General features: G+C 35.5%; 1 protein-coding gene across 1 annotated transcript in view; it reads left to right on the top strand.

Moving 5' to 3' along the window:
• yl (Putative vitellogenin receptor yl) overlaps nt 1–19,256 on the top strand; it is a 492,935-nt gene that overhangs the window by 216,003 nt on the left and 257,676 nt on the right. Inside the window, exons 6-8 of the mRNA XM_089106682.1 lie at nt 293–401; nt 6,794–6,931; nt 10,545–10,655. Of these exons, the coding sequence (XP_088962808.1) occupies nt 293–401; nt 6,794–6,931; nt 10,545–10,655 (358 nt within the window). The remainder of the gene's footprint in view (nt 1–292; nt 402–6,793; nt 6,932–10,544; nt 10,656–19,256) is intronic.

Below are 19,256 nucleotides of genomic sequence, written 5' to 3'. Positions count from 1 at the left end.
TTGCAATAAAAAAAACATTTTTGAAATCAAATGGTTGTAAATCACTTTTACACTCTAAACATCCTATGGATTCTAAAATTGAGCTTTGTCAGAATGTGGCAAAGGTATGCACAAGTCTGAGTTTCAGCGGGAAAAGATTTTCTAGGGGGCTAAATACAAAAAAAAACTAAATCTATAGTCAATAATGCATCCCTGAGTGCACGTGTAAATCGCCTAAATTTGAGCATTTTGCTGATATCGAGTATTGGACATTCGAATAACTGTTTAATAAAGTCTAAATTTGCTTCAACAGGTATGTGAAGGAGAAGGAACATTCTCATGTGGCAATCACTGCATTAGAGCCGAATGGGTTTGTGATGGTACACAAGATTGCAGTGATGGGAGTGACGAAAAAGACTGCGGTAAGCCTACAGTTAATATATGCAACTACAGTGTTCGAAACAAACCAAAGGAACTGTTCTATTACCTGGCACCCACGCAAGAAGTCAAGTTTTATTAATGATAATGAAATAAAGCAAAATAGGATGAAAATATAATAGAATAGAAACAAGTTTGGGCTATATATTTGCACATTAGGAGGGTGAGGGTAAAGAATAGCATATATTAAATACGTAACCTAACCTAAACCCCAAAAACCAATAGTTTAAATATTGTAGACGCAGTGACAAACCACACTTTGCGATCCATTTATTTAATGACAGATACCCGTTTGACTGGTTTCCTTTAGCATTTCCCTATACAATATATCGCGTGGGTACCAGCTTATAGATCCGTACCAAACCAAATTACAAGTCTTAAGTGTTACCTTCCACATTTTCAGAGCAAAAGCATACTTTAAATTGTGTCTATCTCAGTAGCGAAAATTAAAGTTTCAGCTTCTTCGTCTTCAGTTGTCGCTTTGTTTTATCGCCCTAAGGTCATGTTTAATTTAACTCGTAGGAAGACTTTAGCTCGATCATGCTTTAAAGAAATTAAATAAAAAAAACAAGTTTTTTTAACTGAAAGTAAGGAACGACGTTAAAACATAAAACGAAAATAATTTATTCATTATTTGAAGTTAATTCTCCCATCCTCACCTAATCTATATTTAATCTAAATTTTTTTATTGTTTAAAAAGTTTGAGCTTTGAGATAGAAAACCATTAGCTAAAAGAGCACGACATTGAGGAAGGGAAAGTCTCTTCCATATACGGAATAATTTCTGTTCGTTTTAAGTTTTAAAGTCGTTCCTTACTTTCAGTTAAAAAAACTTGTTTTTTTTATTTAATTTTTGAACGTTTTCAAATTAATGCAGGTTTTGATTTTGGCTCACCGTACATGAATAATTAAAACAAAATTTGCATATTATATTTGGTTAAATGGCTTTCTCGAAACTTGTTTAATTTTATTTACGAACGTTTTTATTAGTAATAAATATACGTAACTTAGAATTAACTTACGTAACGAACTTCTATATTCATAAATTTTTAACACGTATATTAGGGGGTTCGCCCCCTAGTCAATACCCTGCTCTTTAAACTATAGTTCGAATTTTTTTTTCCAGTTCTTTAAAAATGACCTCTTAATCACAATCAGTTGATCAGTTGAAAAACTTGTTTTTTTTTATTTAATTCCTGATCTTTCTCTTTAATAATGCTGGGAAATCCGGCGCCCCCTTCATAGCAATGTCCCTGCCCCCCTGACAACGTGCGTCCTGGAAAGATCCTTCCATATAGCCCCCCACCCTCTCCTTCCCCCACCTACCAGAAAAAATCTCCTCTGAAAAAGTCTGTATACTTCCCAATAACCAATACTATATGTTAACATTGAGTAAAGTTCATAACTTTCAGCCCTCCCCTGGGGACTTTGGGGATCAAGTCATCCTAAAAGACATTTTTATCATATTTTCGACCATGCTGGACAAAATGGCTATCTAAAAATTTTGATCGGGTGACTTTGGGAAAAAAATGAGCGTGGGAGGTGGGCTAGTGGCCCTTCATTTTTTGGTCACTTAAAAAGGGCACTAGAACTTTTAATTTCCGTTCCAATAAGCCGTCTCACGATATTATGGGACCACTGGGTTAATGCGAACACCCCTGGGGAAAAAAAAAAAAAAAAAACAAAAAAACAAATAAACACGCATCCGTGATCTTTCTTCTGGCAAAAAATGCAAATTCCACATTTTCGTAGATAGGAGCTTGAAATCTCTACAATAGGGTTCTCTGATACGCGGAATATGATGGTGTGATTTTCATTAAGGTTCTATTACTTTTAAGGGATCTTTTCCCCCTTTTTTCGAAAATCAGCCAAATTTTTTCAGGCACGTAACTTTTGATGGATAGGATTAAACTTGATGAAACTTATATATTTGAAATCAGCATGAAAACCCGACTCGTTTGATGTATCTATTGGTATCAAAATCCCATTTTTTAGAGTTTCAGTTACCATTGAGCCGGGTCGCTCCTTACTTACAGTTCGTTACCACGAACTGTTTGAAAAGCATTTAAGATGAGCTGTTCAGAAGCCACATTTATGTGGCCAATTTTTGTTTAATTAGAAGAGAAAAGACAACGTTGGTAATAATTTTAACGGATAAAACGGTTCTTGTGAATATCCATATCCACGATCTATTTTTTGTGCTTATCTTGGCTTTGATTATGGAGAATTAGCTTAAGCAACTTTTAGCATAAAGCTTAGAAAAATTGCTTAAAATCACAGTAGCTAAAAAAAAAGTTTTTCAGCAACGACAAAATTTTTCGCTGTTTTCTTTGTTGTTGTTGTTTTGATTCTTAAAATTAGTATTATGCTTTTCAAAGCACAAATCCAGATTCATCCAAGGGCTTTGACACTAAAATATCTAAAAATATGTAAAACATCTAAAAATATGTAAAAAGGAAACTTAATCAGTTGGTCTTCCGAATGATTCCAATATTCAATGTGAAGTATAACTTTTTGCCAACCTTCAGTGCCAGGTGTAACAAACTAAATTCCAGACTTCTAAACTAAACGTGACCTTTTCATCTCTTTGATGGACGAGATGTATGTATGAATAAATTTATTGCCCATCATAAATACAACAATGATGGAGTATAAAGAAAGAAAAGGGAAAGAATCAAATAAATTCTGACAAATACAAACAAAACCAAAACAAAGAAGAACTGACAGGAAAAAAAGAAAACAAGATACCAATAAGGGCAATTATATGTAAGAACAAACATATTATCCACGAAAGACAATTTCAGAGGTTCTTTCACCAATAATATGCCTCCGATATCTCTCATTTCTTTTCTGGTCTGCAGACGCTTGGCTAGCAGCTTCGTACTGCGGGGATAGGGAGCTGTTGTTAGTCCAGAGAGGCAGCCGTAGCAAATATTTCGCATACTTGTAAAAACACGTATATCTTTAAAACCTGAAGCAGTAAGAAGAGACCAAAATGGTGCAAGGGCGAGTAGATGCAGAACAGCAAATGCATTATAAACGCTAGCTAAGATACGGCGGTTAAATTTAAACTTTATCGCAACTAGTAAACCATACGCATTCCTAGGTTTTCTGAAAAAAAAAAATTTCAAAAGTTGACGCGTGGCGCAAAGATTTAACCCAATCGGTACACCAAAATACGTCTGTGTATCTTGTGCTTTAATAACATATTCACCTAACTGAACATTTGTCGGGCAATCTGAACGGTGATTGAACACCAGGGACTCAGTCTTACTCTCATTTAATCGAAATCATTGAATCGTTTAAATTGAAGTTTCTTCAATTCCAAAGGCTGTTCTACTAATATCAAGGATGTCGTCAGTATAGTTAGCTAGCGAAAAATCAATACCGTTAAATATGCACGTGGTTATAAAGTTCTATTGTGGCACAGTGCCAGTATTATTAAACAGGGACGAGAAGTAACAGCACCCTGTCTAATACCCTTTTTTACTGGAAATGAAGGAGTGAGTTCCACCGTACCAGGTAAGATGGTGACCTTAATTCTGGCATTTAAGTTTTATACATACTACGTATCAATTTGATGACAGAAATATTAACTCTTCGCTTATAAGCAGCCAATAAGATACGCGGATGTATACCGGTGTCGAAAGCTCTAGATACGTTTAACCCAGCAAAATATAATAGCTCATTATTTTCATGAGCATGTACAAGTAAATTAGCAATCAGATGGTGAGCATGGTCGCGGCCTACTCCTTTCTTGAAACCGAATTGGTTATCCGGTGCATAAAACTTATCAGATATCTCGCCAATAATTAGTAACTCAAAAACTTTGCACAAAACCGGTGACATCGTAATTGGCCTAAAAGAAGAACATTGGTCCGTGGGCTTTCCCCTTTTTAATACCGAGGTTATTACTCCAGTACTGAACAAATACCACAACAGAATATCATCTGAAAGAGTACGGTCAGATACTCAATCAGGAGAGGTGACCCACATCTTAGATGCTTTGCACAGAGGCCATCAACACCACGAGAAGTTTTCTTTTGTATCTTAGAAATGCACCCATAACCGCAGATCGAGTAACAACAAAACTGATCTCATCAATTGATTGGCCTAAGCAATCATCAAGCTCCCTTTTATATTGATTTGACAATGATGGATCAGGCTCGAAAAAATTCACTTTTAAAGTAACCATACCACTGGTCACTGGGAATTTTGACAGCATTATAGGCTTTTGAACTATCTCTTTTGAATACTTTCCATATGAAATTAGGATCACTTGTGGCTTTACTTAATTTTTAAGCTACTGATTTAGCCTAGTGTTGCCTAAGCACTTTTGCGAAACGTCGCTTTGTTTTCAGACTAATTTCATTTACCAAACCTTGCCGTGGCAAACCACACTCCTTCCAGACACGAAACCAGAATTTCAATTTAGCACAATAATCAACGAGCCATGCTTCTCAGTTCCAAGACGTACTCTTCGTATGGGTAAACTAGCACGCTCGGCACCGCGTAGAGCGTGAACGATCTCTGCACAGTAAATATTCACCAAGGTTTGCTTCTCTGCAAAGGTTAATAGCTTTTTTTTGGGAAAGTGGATGAAATGGCACTTTCATCTTTTTCAAAATAGAATCACTAACAGCCTGGAGCGTAAACATATCTAGACAAGCCAAGTCAGTGGTTTCATGCCATTTACTATCATTATCTGGACTTGGATCACTCGGTGTAATAAGTTGAACAGAAAATATAATACTGATAGGCATATGGTCGGAGGCTTGGAAAGAGGATATAAGTGAGGATCTGGAATCTGGTGTCACATTCGGGGAACACATGAAGAAGTCCAGAGCAGATGTACTACCAGAGCTATGGATATATGTGAAACCTTGGGCATTCTCGACCGCCAAGGGCTGAGGGCACATACTATTCAGAATATTTGCACGACTGCTGCTGTCGTCAAAAACAGTTCATATCACCAGCAAGGATTACTGCTAGGTTTTGCACTTCACAGTCGGACACGAGGGAACTAACTAGGCGGCAAGCTTGATCAAATTGTCTTTCGGATGTAGCATTACGGCAATCGGTGAGACCACCACATAATCCTGAATTTTTACTGCCGCAAAATAATCACTGTCACGAAAAGGTTCGGGCATGAGAACACTTGTAGAAAGAATAGCAGTACCTCCACTCGGCTGACCAGCACCGGATTGTCTAGCGGCACGACGTATTACGGCAGTAGAAGGCCATTAATATTCCATAGTAAAACGCGTAGATCAGTGCTCATTTTGTGTGATGCGTAAGTTTCTGTGCGACAGGACATTTGTAGCTTTAACAAGGATGTTCAGCCTGGTTGCACAGAGCACACTGCATTTTATTTTGACAGGGGGTTTCCAGCTTGTTTGAATGTCCTGTCTGTGCACAGCGCGAACAGCGAGTAAGAGCTTTACAGTGCTGGGCAATATGTTCGTCAGCTTGGCAGTTGTAGCGGCCAGGAGGGAGATGGAGAAACTTCTTGATGCGGATTCGCTCATACTCAATTATCAATGACGAGGAAATGGCTGCTAATAAGTCTTCTCGACGAGAAAATCAAAGCTGCTAGGATCTAGTTTCGCCGATACGGGAAACTTCGGTATAGTTAGCTATCAAGTTCTGCAACTGAACGTCAGTAACAACGTCAGAAGCGAAACGGGCAATTCCATAATGCACTGGAACTTTTAGCTGAAGTCTTTGTGATTGTTCCTTTGATTTGATAGCATCAGCTACAGCAGTAGCTTCATATTTTTATCACTTACGATGAGGCGCCAAGTATCTTTTCCCGGTCTAAGCTCAGTTATCGCCGACTTCGAGTCACCACACGAGTTATCAATAAAAGTTTTACGGTCCTTGGGGTCGTTCAGCTCTTTAGGTGGATTCTTTAATATAACGGCAAAAGAGGGTTTGGAAATTTTTCTGGGGGCTTGAGACAAAAAATGCAACGGGTTACACTTCGACAGGACGTAATTATCGAATTTGAAACATAATTCACTAACCTTACGAGTAAGCGTAGCACTTGATTCCCTTACGATAACTGGTTCGTCAGGCTCGTACAGCATTAAACGTGGTAGTGGTATTTGCTTTTCATCACACTTTTCAAGAGTTTTAAGCATGTCCAGACAGATGTAGAGTGAAAACCATGTACTGACCATTGAAGATGTTCTTTAGAAAAAGATTGCTTTCCTTGAGTTGGGTGTGTCTCAGTCATGTAGGTTGTTGCCATTATACTCCATAGAAAATAGTGTTTGACCCTATTACCCTGAAGAAGCTAGGTGTCAGAGATTATATGTGGTAGTACGGTGCGAAATTTGATTAGATTATTCAGCTAATTGTTTTCTTCTTTACAGCCTTACTTGATGCATTTGGGAAATGCTCGGCCGAGCATGGGTTTTTTGGTTGCCAAGATGGAAAATGCCTTTCGCCAGACAAAGTTTGCAATGGTATCAAAGACTGCACCAGTGGTGAAGATGAAGGGGCTCTATGTTGTAAGTTCATATCGTCATTATTATCATACACAGGATATTGCAAATTTTCCAAATATCCCCTGCCAGAACTGCACAGAACTGCACAAAAGTCTAGATTGTTGCAAGTGAACCGAATGTTTTTGAATTCTGCTTACATACATACTCCGAAAACCCTCTTAAATTTTAGTAACATAGCACTATTATTGTGTGCAATTTGATGTCAGTTTTATTGCACTACTATTAAGCTAAGTGCCTGAAATATGGAACGTCAACGATGTATTGAAGATTGCATCGCTGCCAGTGACGATCTCTTTTCGTATAAATTAGATAGGTCGTCTTGAATCAAAGCACAAGCCCTACAAAAATCAATTTTGAGGAATTGAAAATCTACATGAAAAAGTTATGAAATAATTTCCTTTGAAAAAAGCTAATTAAAAAATTCAAATAGCTGAGGGATACATAACGAATCTGTAGACGTCGTCAATCCAAAAAGCAGCCTTACTTGGTATATCTAGCTTAAATCGTTTGCTATTCCTTTTACAAAGAATGTGTTAGCCAAGGTTGTTGTAGCTAGGGTATGTTGCGAAGGCACTCGCAACATACCCTGTATAAATCACCCTCTATATAAATTTAATAACACGGGCTATGCCAAATTAGTAATTTCGTCTCGCCAAAAATCATTTTATGACACTGCATATGAAGGTCCTTTTTATTAAAAATTGTGTTCCCATGTTTTTCTCATTTTTTAAGACGTATACGGATGTGCAAGTCTCCACTTAACCAATTTAAAGAATAAGATTTCAATTTTAGTGTCTTTGATACTTTAAGATAAGCTATACGATTCATAAGAAATTCAAATTCATTAGAAATTCAAAATATCGACAGAGAAAAAGATGATAAGGAAATGAAGGTTCATCGTCAAATTTGGAAAAACAGAATTCTATAAATTGTGTTTTAAATAAATACAAAAATTCATAGAAATTAAGCGAAAACATTACATGTATGTCCTTGATTTTTCCTAAAAAATGACGATAAGTGTCTTCCAAAAACACAAGAAAAATACCGAAGCTCGGCAAGAAGCGACTTCTATTTCAAATCATAACCTGTGTAAAATTCATAGGAAAAAAATTTATAGGAGTGAATTGCCATGTGAAAATTAGTTCTCTCGTCACTAAACACCCAGCGATAAGATTTTACACAGTAAAGGGTTATAAGCTTCTCATATCCCGAATATTGAATCACTTCTGGGGAGAGAGATTTCAAGAAAGTTGTTCAATGGGACAAAATGAGACAATTATTTAGACTATGGAAGCATTGTAGGGAAGGTAGCAGAATATTTGTGATTTTAGGGGGTATAGACCTAAAAAGCCTCCCAACCATAAACATGTTTTATGCTGACCTGAAAATATTGGATGGGTTATGAAATTGTACCAACAACGGAACGTTCTGAACAATTTCTTAAATCTTCATTGTTCTCTAGAATTTTTAAGGGTATGTTCAACATTTTTTTTTTGTATAATCATACAGCCCCTGGTATGATCTCATACAGCTTATGATTTCATACCGTCTTCCAAAATTTTACACGCTTGCCCCCTCCCCACGAAAGTGCATTTTTAGGCTCAATTTCATAATTTTGTGAATATGAACTAGATTTTCAGCTTTCTTTTTTTCATAGGGGGATGGGGACGAAAACGAAAGCAAACTTTGAAAATAGCCAAATTAGCTGTATATGAAAATATTGGAAAATTTTGAAGAGGTATTAAAAATGTTGAGAACGCCCCCTGCCACCTGCGTAAATCCTTTATTAAGCACTGACTCATCCATGTTGGAGGATGCTCAGTCCTTTCTGATTTACCACTTTTGTCCTCGTCTTTGGAAATCTAATATATTAGTTTTTGCCAATAAGAACTTTTGCAACAGTTTTTTTTTTTTGCTCGCCCTGCCTTATAAAACTACTGTGACTGCTTATCTGCTGCTTCACTCTATCTTCTGGAAAATTTTCATGGCAGAAGAAGAAGAGGTGTACGAAGCACATTCTATATACATGCCAACTTCTTTTTGCGACACACTCATACACACACACTTTTCCCAGCTATTGGAAGAAGACAAGGTTCTAATGTGAGCTGATGTAAGCAAAAGGTTCTAATGTGAGCTGGTTATTGTGTTCGTTTTTTATTTTTTAACTTTTTTTCTATATATTTTGTCTTGATATTGAATAGTTAAAAGTTGCCTTTGACAATTATATTAAGAGCATATCCGTTGCTACAAGCAAAACAGCAGTATTAGTATCTACTGTACCTGCTTCCTTATCCTGCTGCTTCAGGACAAGGAAAGCTGTCCAAAAATTATAAAGTCGACAGATCGGAAATGGGTGTATTCAAGCTTGTGGATTCTATACTAGTTCCAAGATTTTAGGGACTTAACAAAAATGAATTTATAAGACTCTGAAACAATGGGACTTTCTCTTAGGAAGTCACACATAATCTACATTTTTTTCTAATACGCTGCCTCCCCCTCATCTTTCAAAAGAAGAAATAGGTGTGTAATATTAAACAGCACCTGTAGCTATAAATTTGAAGCCCTGGAGTCATGCCTCTTCTAGATAGTTTTATTTTGGTTTCACTCAGTGATAGTTCTAGGCCTGGGCAAGGAAGGCAGCTGCCCCTCGCCCCATTTTTCTGAAAATCGACGTAAAAATAACTTTTTATTTTATTTTTACACTCCTGTGGTATACCTTGAGACTTTCTGTCTCTACACCCCTGTGGTATATTTGAAACTGTACTAAAAGTTGTAGCGATTGTAAATATTGACTTCCAGTATATTGTTAAATATGAATAGGCTGTTCAATATATGCTAGGATTTTTGTAGTAATTTTGAAGGTTAAGTGGCTAAATCTTGCAGAATTTCCTCGAAAAATTCGTTGATATATTTTCAAGTACATTTTGACGTGACGACATTGTACTTATGGAAATTTTTGAGTAAAATATTACTTCTTTGAAAAATTTCTATATTTCTATATGGGTAAATATGAATAAGCGTTTGTTTGTTTGAACTATCAAAACGTCAATCATTATGAACCGTTTCGATTTAAACTTCACCATAGAGCTAAGATGACGAGACTTGATTATGATTAAAAGCTGCAACCTAGTGAAAGACGACCAAAAAAAATAAACACATTTATTGCAAGAGAACTGAAGATTATTATTTAGGGTTTAAGAAATTCATTAAAATTTATCCAGAATATATTTGGTGAATGACACCAAAGTCTAATTAAGCTTTATACATTTTTTTATGTTTTAAATTTTATAGTATGTAACAAATTTTATACCATTTTTTAAACATTTTATTCATACTTTATATTTTATTAGCTATTTTTTATTCCAAAGCCTTCTGCTCATTACTCCATTCTTTTCATTCAAAAATAGTTAGTAATTTTCAAAAATTTGTTGCCACCTCCTTTCAAGTGCCGAGCTGCAAACACATCAGATGTTGCAGACATTAGCTTGCTTTGGGTGATAAAATCTCAAGTTTTCTTATAAAGCCTGATTTTTACATTTTAATTCGTTCATTCTCGGGTCTCTTCAATGTACCCCGTTCACTCCTCTCAAATTAAATTTTGAATTTTTTTTTTCAGCTAAAAATTGTACATCACACTGTTCTCATGGCTGTATGAAGACCCCGTCAGGACCAAGGTGTACTTGCAGAAAAGGCTTTACTTTGAAACACAATACTTCTACTTGCCAAGGTAACTGCTTGTCTTTTATTATGCTCTTTGGACCAAGGAAATCCACTTGTAAGAATTTTGAAACTCGATTATTTTATTTGGCTTAATTTCCAGTTTAATATTAGACTTTACGGTGCCTTGCATTTGTTGAAATATTCATTTTCTTTGTTGGAGAATGTATCTTATACAAAACCAATCCAGAATTAAGAAGGCGGGGGATTTATAATATGTTCCAGCATTCATATGTTTGCTGTACTGCTATTACAAACAACCCACTGCAACACCAAAGTGACTGAGGCCAACACAGCCGCAGATGCTTCTTGTCCGACCGAACCTATTCAGAGTATTGCTCTTTACGCCTGCCGTTAAATTTCCTTTAAATCCTACTTATGACCTCTTCCCATCCCTTTCGGGTTCGACCTAATTTTTATTCATCCCCAGATGAACGGTCAACAAGCACAATCTTTGACAAGCTGTCATTTTTCACCCGTAAAACGTGATCTAGCCATCTTGACCTTTCTTTCATTATAGCCCTAGACTGTGGGATCGAAATATATTTGGGTAGAGATCACTATTTTATATACGGTCAATTAAGCGAGGAAGCAAGACTACTCTTAGAAAATTCCTCTCGAGAATATTGATCATCGTCCATAGCCTTTCAAAGTTCATATGTTTCACTGGCTTGCTCGATCATTGGCATTACTGTGACTTCCAATATTCTATTCTCAGTCTGCAGAATGCATTGTCTTCTTCTTTCAAATCTTTTTCAATTATAAAAAAACATCCTGGGCCTTGATAATTCTACTTTTACATCCTCAGTGCATCCACTGTCCTTACTAATAATACTACCCAGGTAAGTGAAGCTATGCACTTCATCCATTTTCTCGTTATCCAACATAACATCTTCACCTTGATTTGTTTCTGACATAAGCGACTTAGTATCCTTTACATTAACTTTAAAGGCTGTTCTTGCACCCCTGATTTCTCGAAAATTGCGAAAATGTATTCATTTTGCTTAAGTTTTATCTATGAAACTCAATTCCCTCATTAGCTCCAAATTTAAAATTCAGCTTTAAATCCCAACTATTTCAAGTTTTCTTCCGGAAGAGATTTATTTAGAATTTCAAATCAATCGTTTACGTTTAGATACATTTTTAAAGTAATTAAAGACTACGAAAACAAAAGATAAAATTTTTGAGTTTTGAATTTTTTGCCTAAATAACCCAAACCCAAAAGCCAATCCGAACCCCAATGACTGAAATCTAAGAAAAATGCCAAACTTAGAAATTTCTTTGCAGCTTCTTTATGAAACTTTGAACTTTGGGTGAAAAAAAAGAGGTGAATAAAAAGTAACTAAAAACAATGTTGGCTGTTATAAATGTTTTTTAAATGAGAAACCTCAAATGAAAATTTTAAATAATGCAAAATCCAAATGGTTAAAATCCATGAAAAATTGCTAAAGATCGTTATTTTTCCATAGCTTATTTATGAAACTTGATAGCATGGTTCAAAACATAGTTCACTAAAAGGTAATTACAACAAGGTGGTTTGTTATGAATCTCTTTGTACCTAAAATTAGAATCCTAAAAGAAACTGAATCCAAAAGGCTAAAATTTAAAAAAAAATGATAACCTTTGCTATTATCTTTTAATTCTTTATGAAACAGTCAAGGAGATGTTTAAAAAACAGGGAGACCTAAAAATTAAGTAAAACAATGTCGTCCATTATTAATGTCGCTTAAACAAGAAAACTAAATTAGGAAATTTTTCTCGAGTGAAGTTTGAAATTTTAAATTGTTTTTGGACAACTCTTTTCTTTTCTTTTAAACCTATGTCTATCCAAATGAAGTTTTAAATATTTTTTATATAAGAGTTTTTTTTAATATTAAGGAAAGATAATGAACTTTAGGTTTTGGTGGAAACACAGCAGTAGTATCTTTCATTTCTAAACTTAAATAAATTTCAGACAGCCCTTCCACTAAAACGTTAAGTAATGGTTTTCAAAAATCAGTATTTACGAAAACCAAAAACAAATCTTGCCACAAGACTAGATATCTTTTCACAAACCAATTTGACTAATCCCAATGCTAACATTGGGACGAAAGGGTTTGTACTTGAAAAGAAGTTACTCTGTGATATTCTTCGAAAACGAAAATGCATAGTCCAATTTTATTGTCGAATTTTATTTCTAACTTATAACCAAATGTTAAAACTGGAACCCAAATGTTAGTACTCGAAAAGAAGCTCCTCTGGGATTTTCTCGGAAAACAAAAAAGTACGAATATACACCTATTTTATAGCCCAATGTTATAGCTAACTTATAGCCAAATGTTAACACAAGGACCCAAATGTTGGTACTCGAAAATAAGTTACTCTCGGATATTCTTGGAAAACAAAAATGTAGGAATATACACCTATTTTATAGCCCAATGTTATAGCTAACTTACAGCCAAATGTCAAAACTAGGACCCAAATGATGGTACTAGAAAATAAGGTACTCTCGGATATACTTGGAAAACAAAAATGTACGAATATACACCTATTTTATAGCCCAACGTTATAGCTAACTTGCAGCCAAATGTTAACACTAGGACCCAAATCTTGGTACTCGAAAATAAGTTACTCTCGGATATTCTTGGAAAACAAAATGTACGAATATACACCTATTTTATAGCCCAACGTTATAGCTAACTTACAGCCAAATGTCAACACTAGGACCCAAATGTTGGTACTCGAAAAGAAGTTACTCTCGGATGTTCTTGGAAATCAAAATGTACGAATATACACTTATTTTATAGCCCAACATTCTAGCTAACTTACAGCCAAAAGTTAACACTAGGAACCAAATCTTGATGCTCGAAAATACGTTATTCTAGGACGTTCTTGGAAAACATAAATTTACGAATATACATCTATTTTATAGCCCAATATTATAGCTAACTTACAGCCAAATGTCAACACAGGGACCCAAATGTTGATACTCAAAAATAAGTTACTGTCGGATATTCTTGGAAAACAGAATTACGAATATACACCTATTTTATAGCCCAACGTTATAGCTAACTTACAGCCAAATGTCAACACTAGGACCCAAATGTTGGCACTCGAAAAGAAGTTACTCTCGGATATTCTTGGAAAGCAAAATGTACGAATATACACCTATTTGATAGCCTAACATTATGGCTAACTTACAGCGAAATGTCAAAACTAGGACCCAAATGATGGTACTCGAAAATAAGTTACTCTCGGATATTATTGGAAAACAAAAATGTACGAATATACACCTATTTTATACCCCAATGTTATAGCTAACTTGCAGCCAAAATTTAACACTAGGACTCAAATGTTCATGCTCGAAAATACGTTATTCTAGGATATTCTTGGAAAACATAAATTTACAAATATACACCTATTTTATAGCCCAATTTTATAGCTAACTTACAGCCAAATGTCAACACTAGGACCCAAATGATGGTACTCGAAAATAAGTTGCCCTCGGATATTCTTGGAAAACAAAAATGTACGAATATACACCTATTTTATGGCCCAATGTTATAGCTAACTTACAGCCAAAAGTTAATACTAGGACCCAAATCTTGGTACTCGAAAATAACTTACTCTCGGATATTCTTGGAAAGCAAAATGTACGAATATACACCTGTTTTGTAGCCCAACATTATAGCTAACTTATAGCCAAAAGTTAACAGTAGGACCCAAATGTTGATGCTCGAAAATATGTTATTCTAGGACATTCTTAGAAAACATAAATTTACGAATATACACCTATTTTATAGCCCAATGTTCTAGCTAACTTGCAGCCAAAAGTTAATACTAGGACCCAAATCTTGGTACTCGAAAATAAGTTACTCTCGGATATTCTTGGAAAACAAAATGTTCGAATATACATCTATTTTATCGCCCAACGTTATAGCTAACTTACAGCCAAATGTCAACACTAGGACCCAAATGTTGGTACTTGAAAAGAAGTTACTCTCGGATATTCTTGGAAAGCAAAATATACGAATATACACCTATTTTATAGCCCAACATTATAGCTAACTTACAGCCAAAAGTTAACACTAGGACCCAAATGTTGATGCTCGAAAATACGTTATTCTAGGACATTCTTGGAAAAAATAAATTTACGAATATACACCTATTTTATAGCCCAATGTTATAGCTAACTTACAGCCAAATGTCAACACTAGGACCCAAATGTTGTTACTCGAAAATAAGTTACTGTCGGATATTCTTTGGAAACAAAAATGTACGAATATACACCTATTTTATAGCCCAACATTATAGCTAACTTACAGCCAAATGTCAAAACTAGGACCCAAATGATGGTACTCGAAATAAGTTACTCTCGGATATTCTTGGAAAACAAAAATGTACGAATATACACCTATTTTATAGCCCAATGTTATAGCTAACTTGCAGCCAAAAGTTAACACTAGGACCCAAATGTTCATGCTCGAGAATACGTTATTCTAGGATATTCTTGGAAAACAGAAATTTCCGAATATACACCTATTTTATAGCCCAATGTTATAGCTAACTTACAGCCAAATGTCAACACTAGAACCCAAATGCTGGTACTCGAAAATAAGTTACTCTCGGATATACTTGGAAAACAAAAATGTACGAATTTACACCTATTTTATAGCCCAATGTTATAGCTAAATTGCAGCCAAATCTTAACACTAGTGCCCAAATGTTGGTACTCAAAAAGAAGTTACTCTTGGATATTCTTGAAAAACAAAATGTACGAATAAACACCTATTTTATAGCCCAATGTTATAGTTAATTTGCAGCCAAATGTTAACACTAGGACCCAAATGTTGGTACTCGAAAAGAAATTACTCTCGGATATTCTTGGAAAACAAAATGAATATAGACCTATTTTATAGCCCAGTGTTATAGCTAACTTACAGCCAAATGTTAACACCAGGACCTAAATGTCGATACTCTAAAATAAGTTATTCCAGATATTCTTGGAAAACATAAATATACGAATATTCACCTATTTTATAGCCCTATGTTATAGCTAACTTACAGCCAAATGTTAACACTAGGACCCAAATGTTGGTACTCGAGTATTCGAATGTAAGAAGATACTCTCGGATATTCTTGGAAAACATAAATGTACGAGTAAACTCCTATTTTATAGCCCAATATTATCGCTAACTTACAGCCAAATGTTAACACTAGGACCCAAATGTTGGTACTCGAGTATTCGAATGTAAGAAGTTACTCTCGGATATTCTTGGAATACATTACTCCTATTTTATAGCCCAATGTTATCGCTAACTTACAGCCAAATGTTTATTCTAGGATACAAATGTTGATACTCGAGAATAAGCAATTTTAGAATATTCTTTGAAAACATGAGTGTACGAATATACTCCTATTTTATAGCCCAATGTTATCGCTAACTTATAGCCAAATGTTAATACTACGATCCAAGTAAATAAGTTACTCTCGGATATTCTTTGAAAACATAAATGTACGAACACACTCATATTTTATAGCCTTGGGTATACTTCTATCTTATAGCCCAATGTTCTAGCTAATTTATAGCCCAATGTTGATATTGGGACCCCAATATTGGTACTTGAAAAAGCTATTCTTGGGTATTATTCGACAATACAAATGTAGACTCAAATTTTGTAACATAAATCTCAACTTTTAGATCAAGAAATTTGAAAATTAAACAGTAAACTAAACAGTGGCAATTCTTGTCTGGGTTTTAACTGGTATTCTTCCATTGTTTGTCTTTTAATCAAACTGACCTTATTTAGAAAAATACCCTTATTAAGAGATCTGGTTTTATCATTAAAAAATCACTTTATTAGGTATTTTCATTGGACAAAATCGAAAAAACAACAAGATTGGCCTATTAGATTTTGTGAAACACAATTACTCCCTCCAACCCCTCCTTGCATTGTGTGAATTTTTGTTGCTCAGACCTCACGTTCCCGTCAGATTTTCTGCTTTTGTAGTATTTAATGTTACTTGAAACTTTTCTATGTTCATATTTAGTACCCTGTCCAAAACAAATCCTCATTTGAGGTCTATCTATCTTTATGTTTTGAAAAAAGATTCATCTGTCAGTTAATTCCTTCTCTTGTCCCCTATTCACTACCATGGCGACAAATTAACTGGCAATCGTCTCTCACTGATAGAGTTTCCTTCCTTTGTCAGTTTATTTTTACATCTGTTGGCTTTGTAGCAATATCCGTTTTATTGTCTTCAATTTATTGTCCGCAGACTTCGGTCTTTTATGATTTCGGAGAACTATGAAAATATAATTAGCAAAATTATACAGAAAGTGCTAGCCAAAGCTCTGAGGAAAAATTGCTTTCTCTTTCGATTTTTTTTTTCTTTCTTCTTTTCAAGTGTAATGTCGATGAATCACTAAACCGAAATTTCTTAGAAACTTGTTTTTATAAAAAAAAGACAAAGAATTAAAATGGCTGTGACTTTTTGCTGGACGCGGTTTTGTGGATTAGGCTGTCGACCAAAAAAAAGGCCTTCAGTTTTGAACGTGGTGCAAACTTAACGACATTGAAAGTAGGGAAGACCCCCTCCCCCATTTCAATGTCGCAATTGTGCCATTTGGGAGTCGGAGGAGCGGCGTTGCCCAAATTCTTGTAAGCAGAACCCATAAGAAGGAAGCTGGAAGGAAGGGGGAAGACTCCCTTAGCTTTGTCAGTCAGATGTAGAAATAATTGAGGAAGAATACCCATCAAAGGCTATAAGCCTGATAAAATTTGCCTAATTTTCGGAAAAGGGGGAAGCAGCACCAAAATATTAAGCGATCTTTATGACAATCATCCCATCTGATTCAGCATAACAGAGGACAAAATTGTAGAGGTCCCAGCTCTTATCTATAAAAATGTGAAATTTTGTATTTTTTGCCGGAAGAAAGATCAGGAGGGGGCAATCTTTGTAAATTTTACCTAATTGAAACCTGTTTTATGGCGAATTTTCTGCAGAAATCAAGAATTTTGCTAAATTTTGGGCAATTTTGCAAAATTTCTGCCGAAATTTTCGCCGTCGGCGAAAATTCTACCGAATGCACAAACTATTGGAGGGGCGGCGCAACAACCCCCCGAATGTTGATATAGCCAATCAAAATTTTGAGATACCTATTTGATGGAGCATAGTTGAATGGTACAGTAACTATGCCTTTGGGATAACTGACCCCCCATAGTCCCTGGGGAAATGGCTGTAAGTTAAACGAAATTTCCCTATTGTTCACATAGCATTTGTTTTTGGGAAACAGACACTTGTTGGGGGGATGTCTGTGGGGAGAGGTGGGGGGATCCACAGGAAGAATCTACCGTGGGGACGAAAATTTCTGGGAGAAACTTTCTATGAAAAGTTTTTGCAAGGGGAGGAGGATTTCCTGGCATGATTTGAAAACGGTCAGAAATAGAATAAAAAACGGCTTTTTCAAACTAAGGAGCAGCGTTAATACTTAAAAAGAACAGGAATTATTCCTTGTATGAGGAGAGCTGCCCCTTCCTCAACCCTCGCTCTTTGCGGTAAAACTTGAGTTTTTGTCACAATTCTTTAAAAAAGACTACTCAAACAGATGGATCGTTGAATTTGAATGGTAAGTATTTTCAAAGAGCTTTGAACTTCAGCGTAAATAGCGACGGTTGAGGAATAGGCAACCCCCCTCCCCCCATTTACAGAAAAATTTCTGATGTTTCAAGTTTTAATGTTGCTCTTTACTTTAAGTTGTATTTTTGTTTTTTCAAGATTAGGGTGGCAGATCATTTGGATTTGCTTAAAGGTTAATTTAAAAAATAATTCCAAAAAGAAGTTTTTCAAACAAAAGTAAAGAGCCATATTGGCTTAACCAAAGAGGAGCTGAAATAAAGTCCTATGCTAATTCAAATTTAAAACGAACATAAATCAATATGAGTGAACATTCGAAATCTGAAACGAACGGAAATTAAAAGGAAAAAAGCAGGAGAGTGAGAATTAACGAAATATAAATGTAAGATTAAATTTAAAATAATCGTAAGAAATGTGTTAAGGCCAATTGAGCTGTTTCTGGTTTAACCAGTTTTCCAATAATTATTGGAAAGTATACTGACATTTTTCAGGGTCTGTGTGTGTGAATTTTTTGCTCTGGGTTATTTCACAGGGAGAATTTTCCGTGGGGAGAAAAGTTTCCGGGGGTGGACTTTCCAGGGGAAATACACTGAGAGAATTCGCCAGAATCCCTATGCGAAACTCTTTTTATTTGTCTCACTTTCTCTTTGGCGACTCAATTGTGCACTTGGAGATGTTAAGGAGAATTTTCCATGGTGAAATTTATACCGGGTGGGAATTGTCTATAGTATTTTTTCGTAAGGGGGGGGAGGGTTACGGGAGAAATTCTCCATGGGGGAGTTCTTCACGGCATAAATTCTCCACAAGGAATTTTCTGCGGGAGAAACTTTCTACTAGGGAGTAGAGGGAAATTTTCTCCCCGAAAAAAAATTTTCGGGCAAATTTTCGGCTATAATAGAATTGTTTGGAGGGAATTTTCTTGGCAGAGAGGAGAGTATTCAAATGGGAAGAACTTTCCATGGAGGTATTCTCCATGGAGGGAAGACATTTTCCA

This window comes from Artemia sp. Qi Xiang Cuo, chromosome 21, assembly GCF_049724085.1.
Source record: "Artemia sp. Qi Xiang Cuo chromosome 21, ASM4972408v1, whole genome shotgun sequence".
Taxonomy (NCBI): domain Eukaryota; kingdom Metazoa; phylum Arthropoda; class Branchiopoda; order Anostraca; family Artemiidae; genus Artemia; species Artemia sp. Qi Xiang Cuo.
This window is presented reverse-complemented; position numbering and strand designations above follow the sequence as displayed.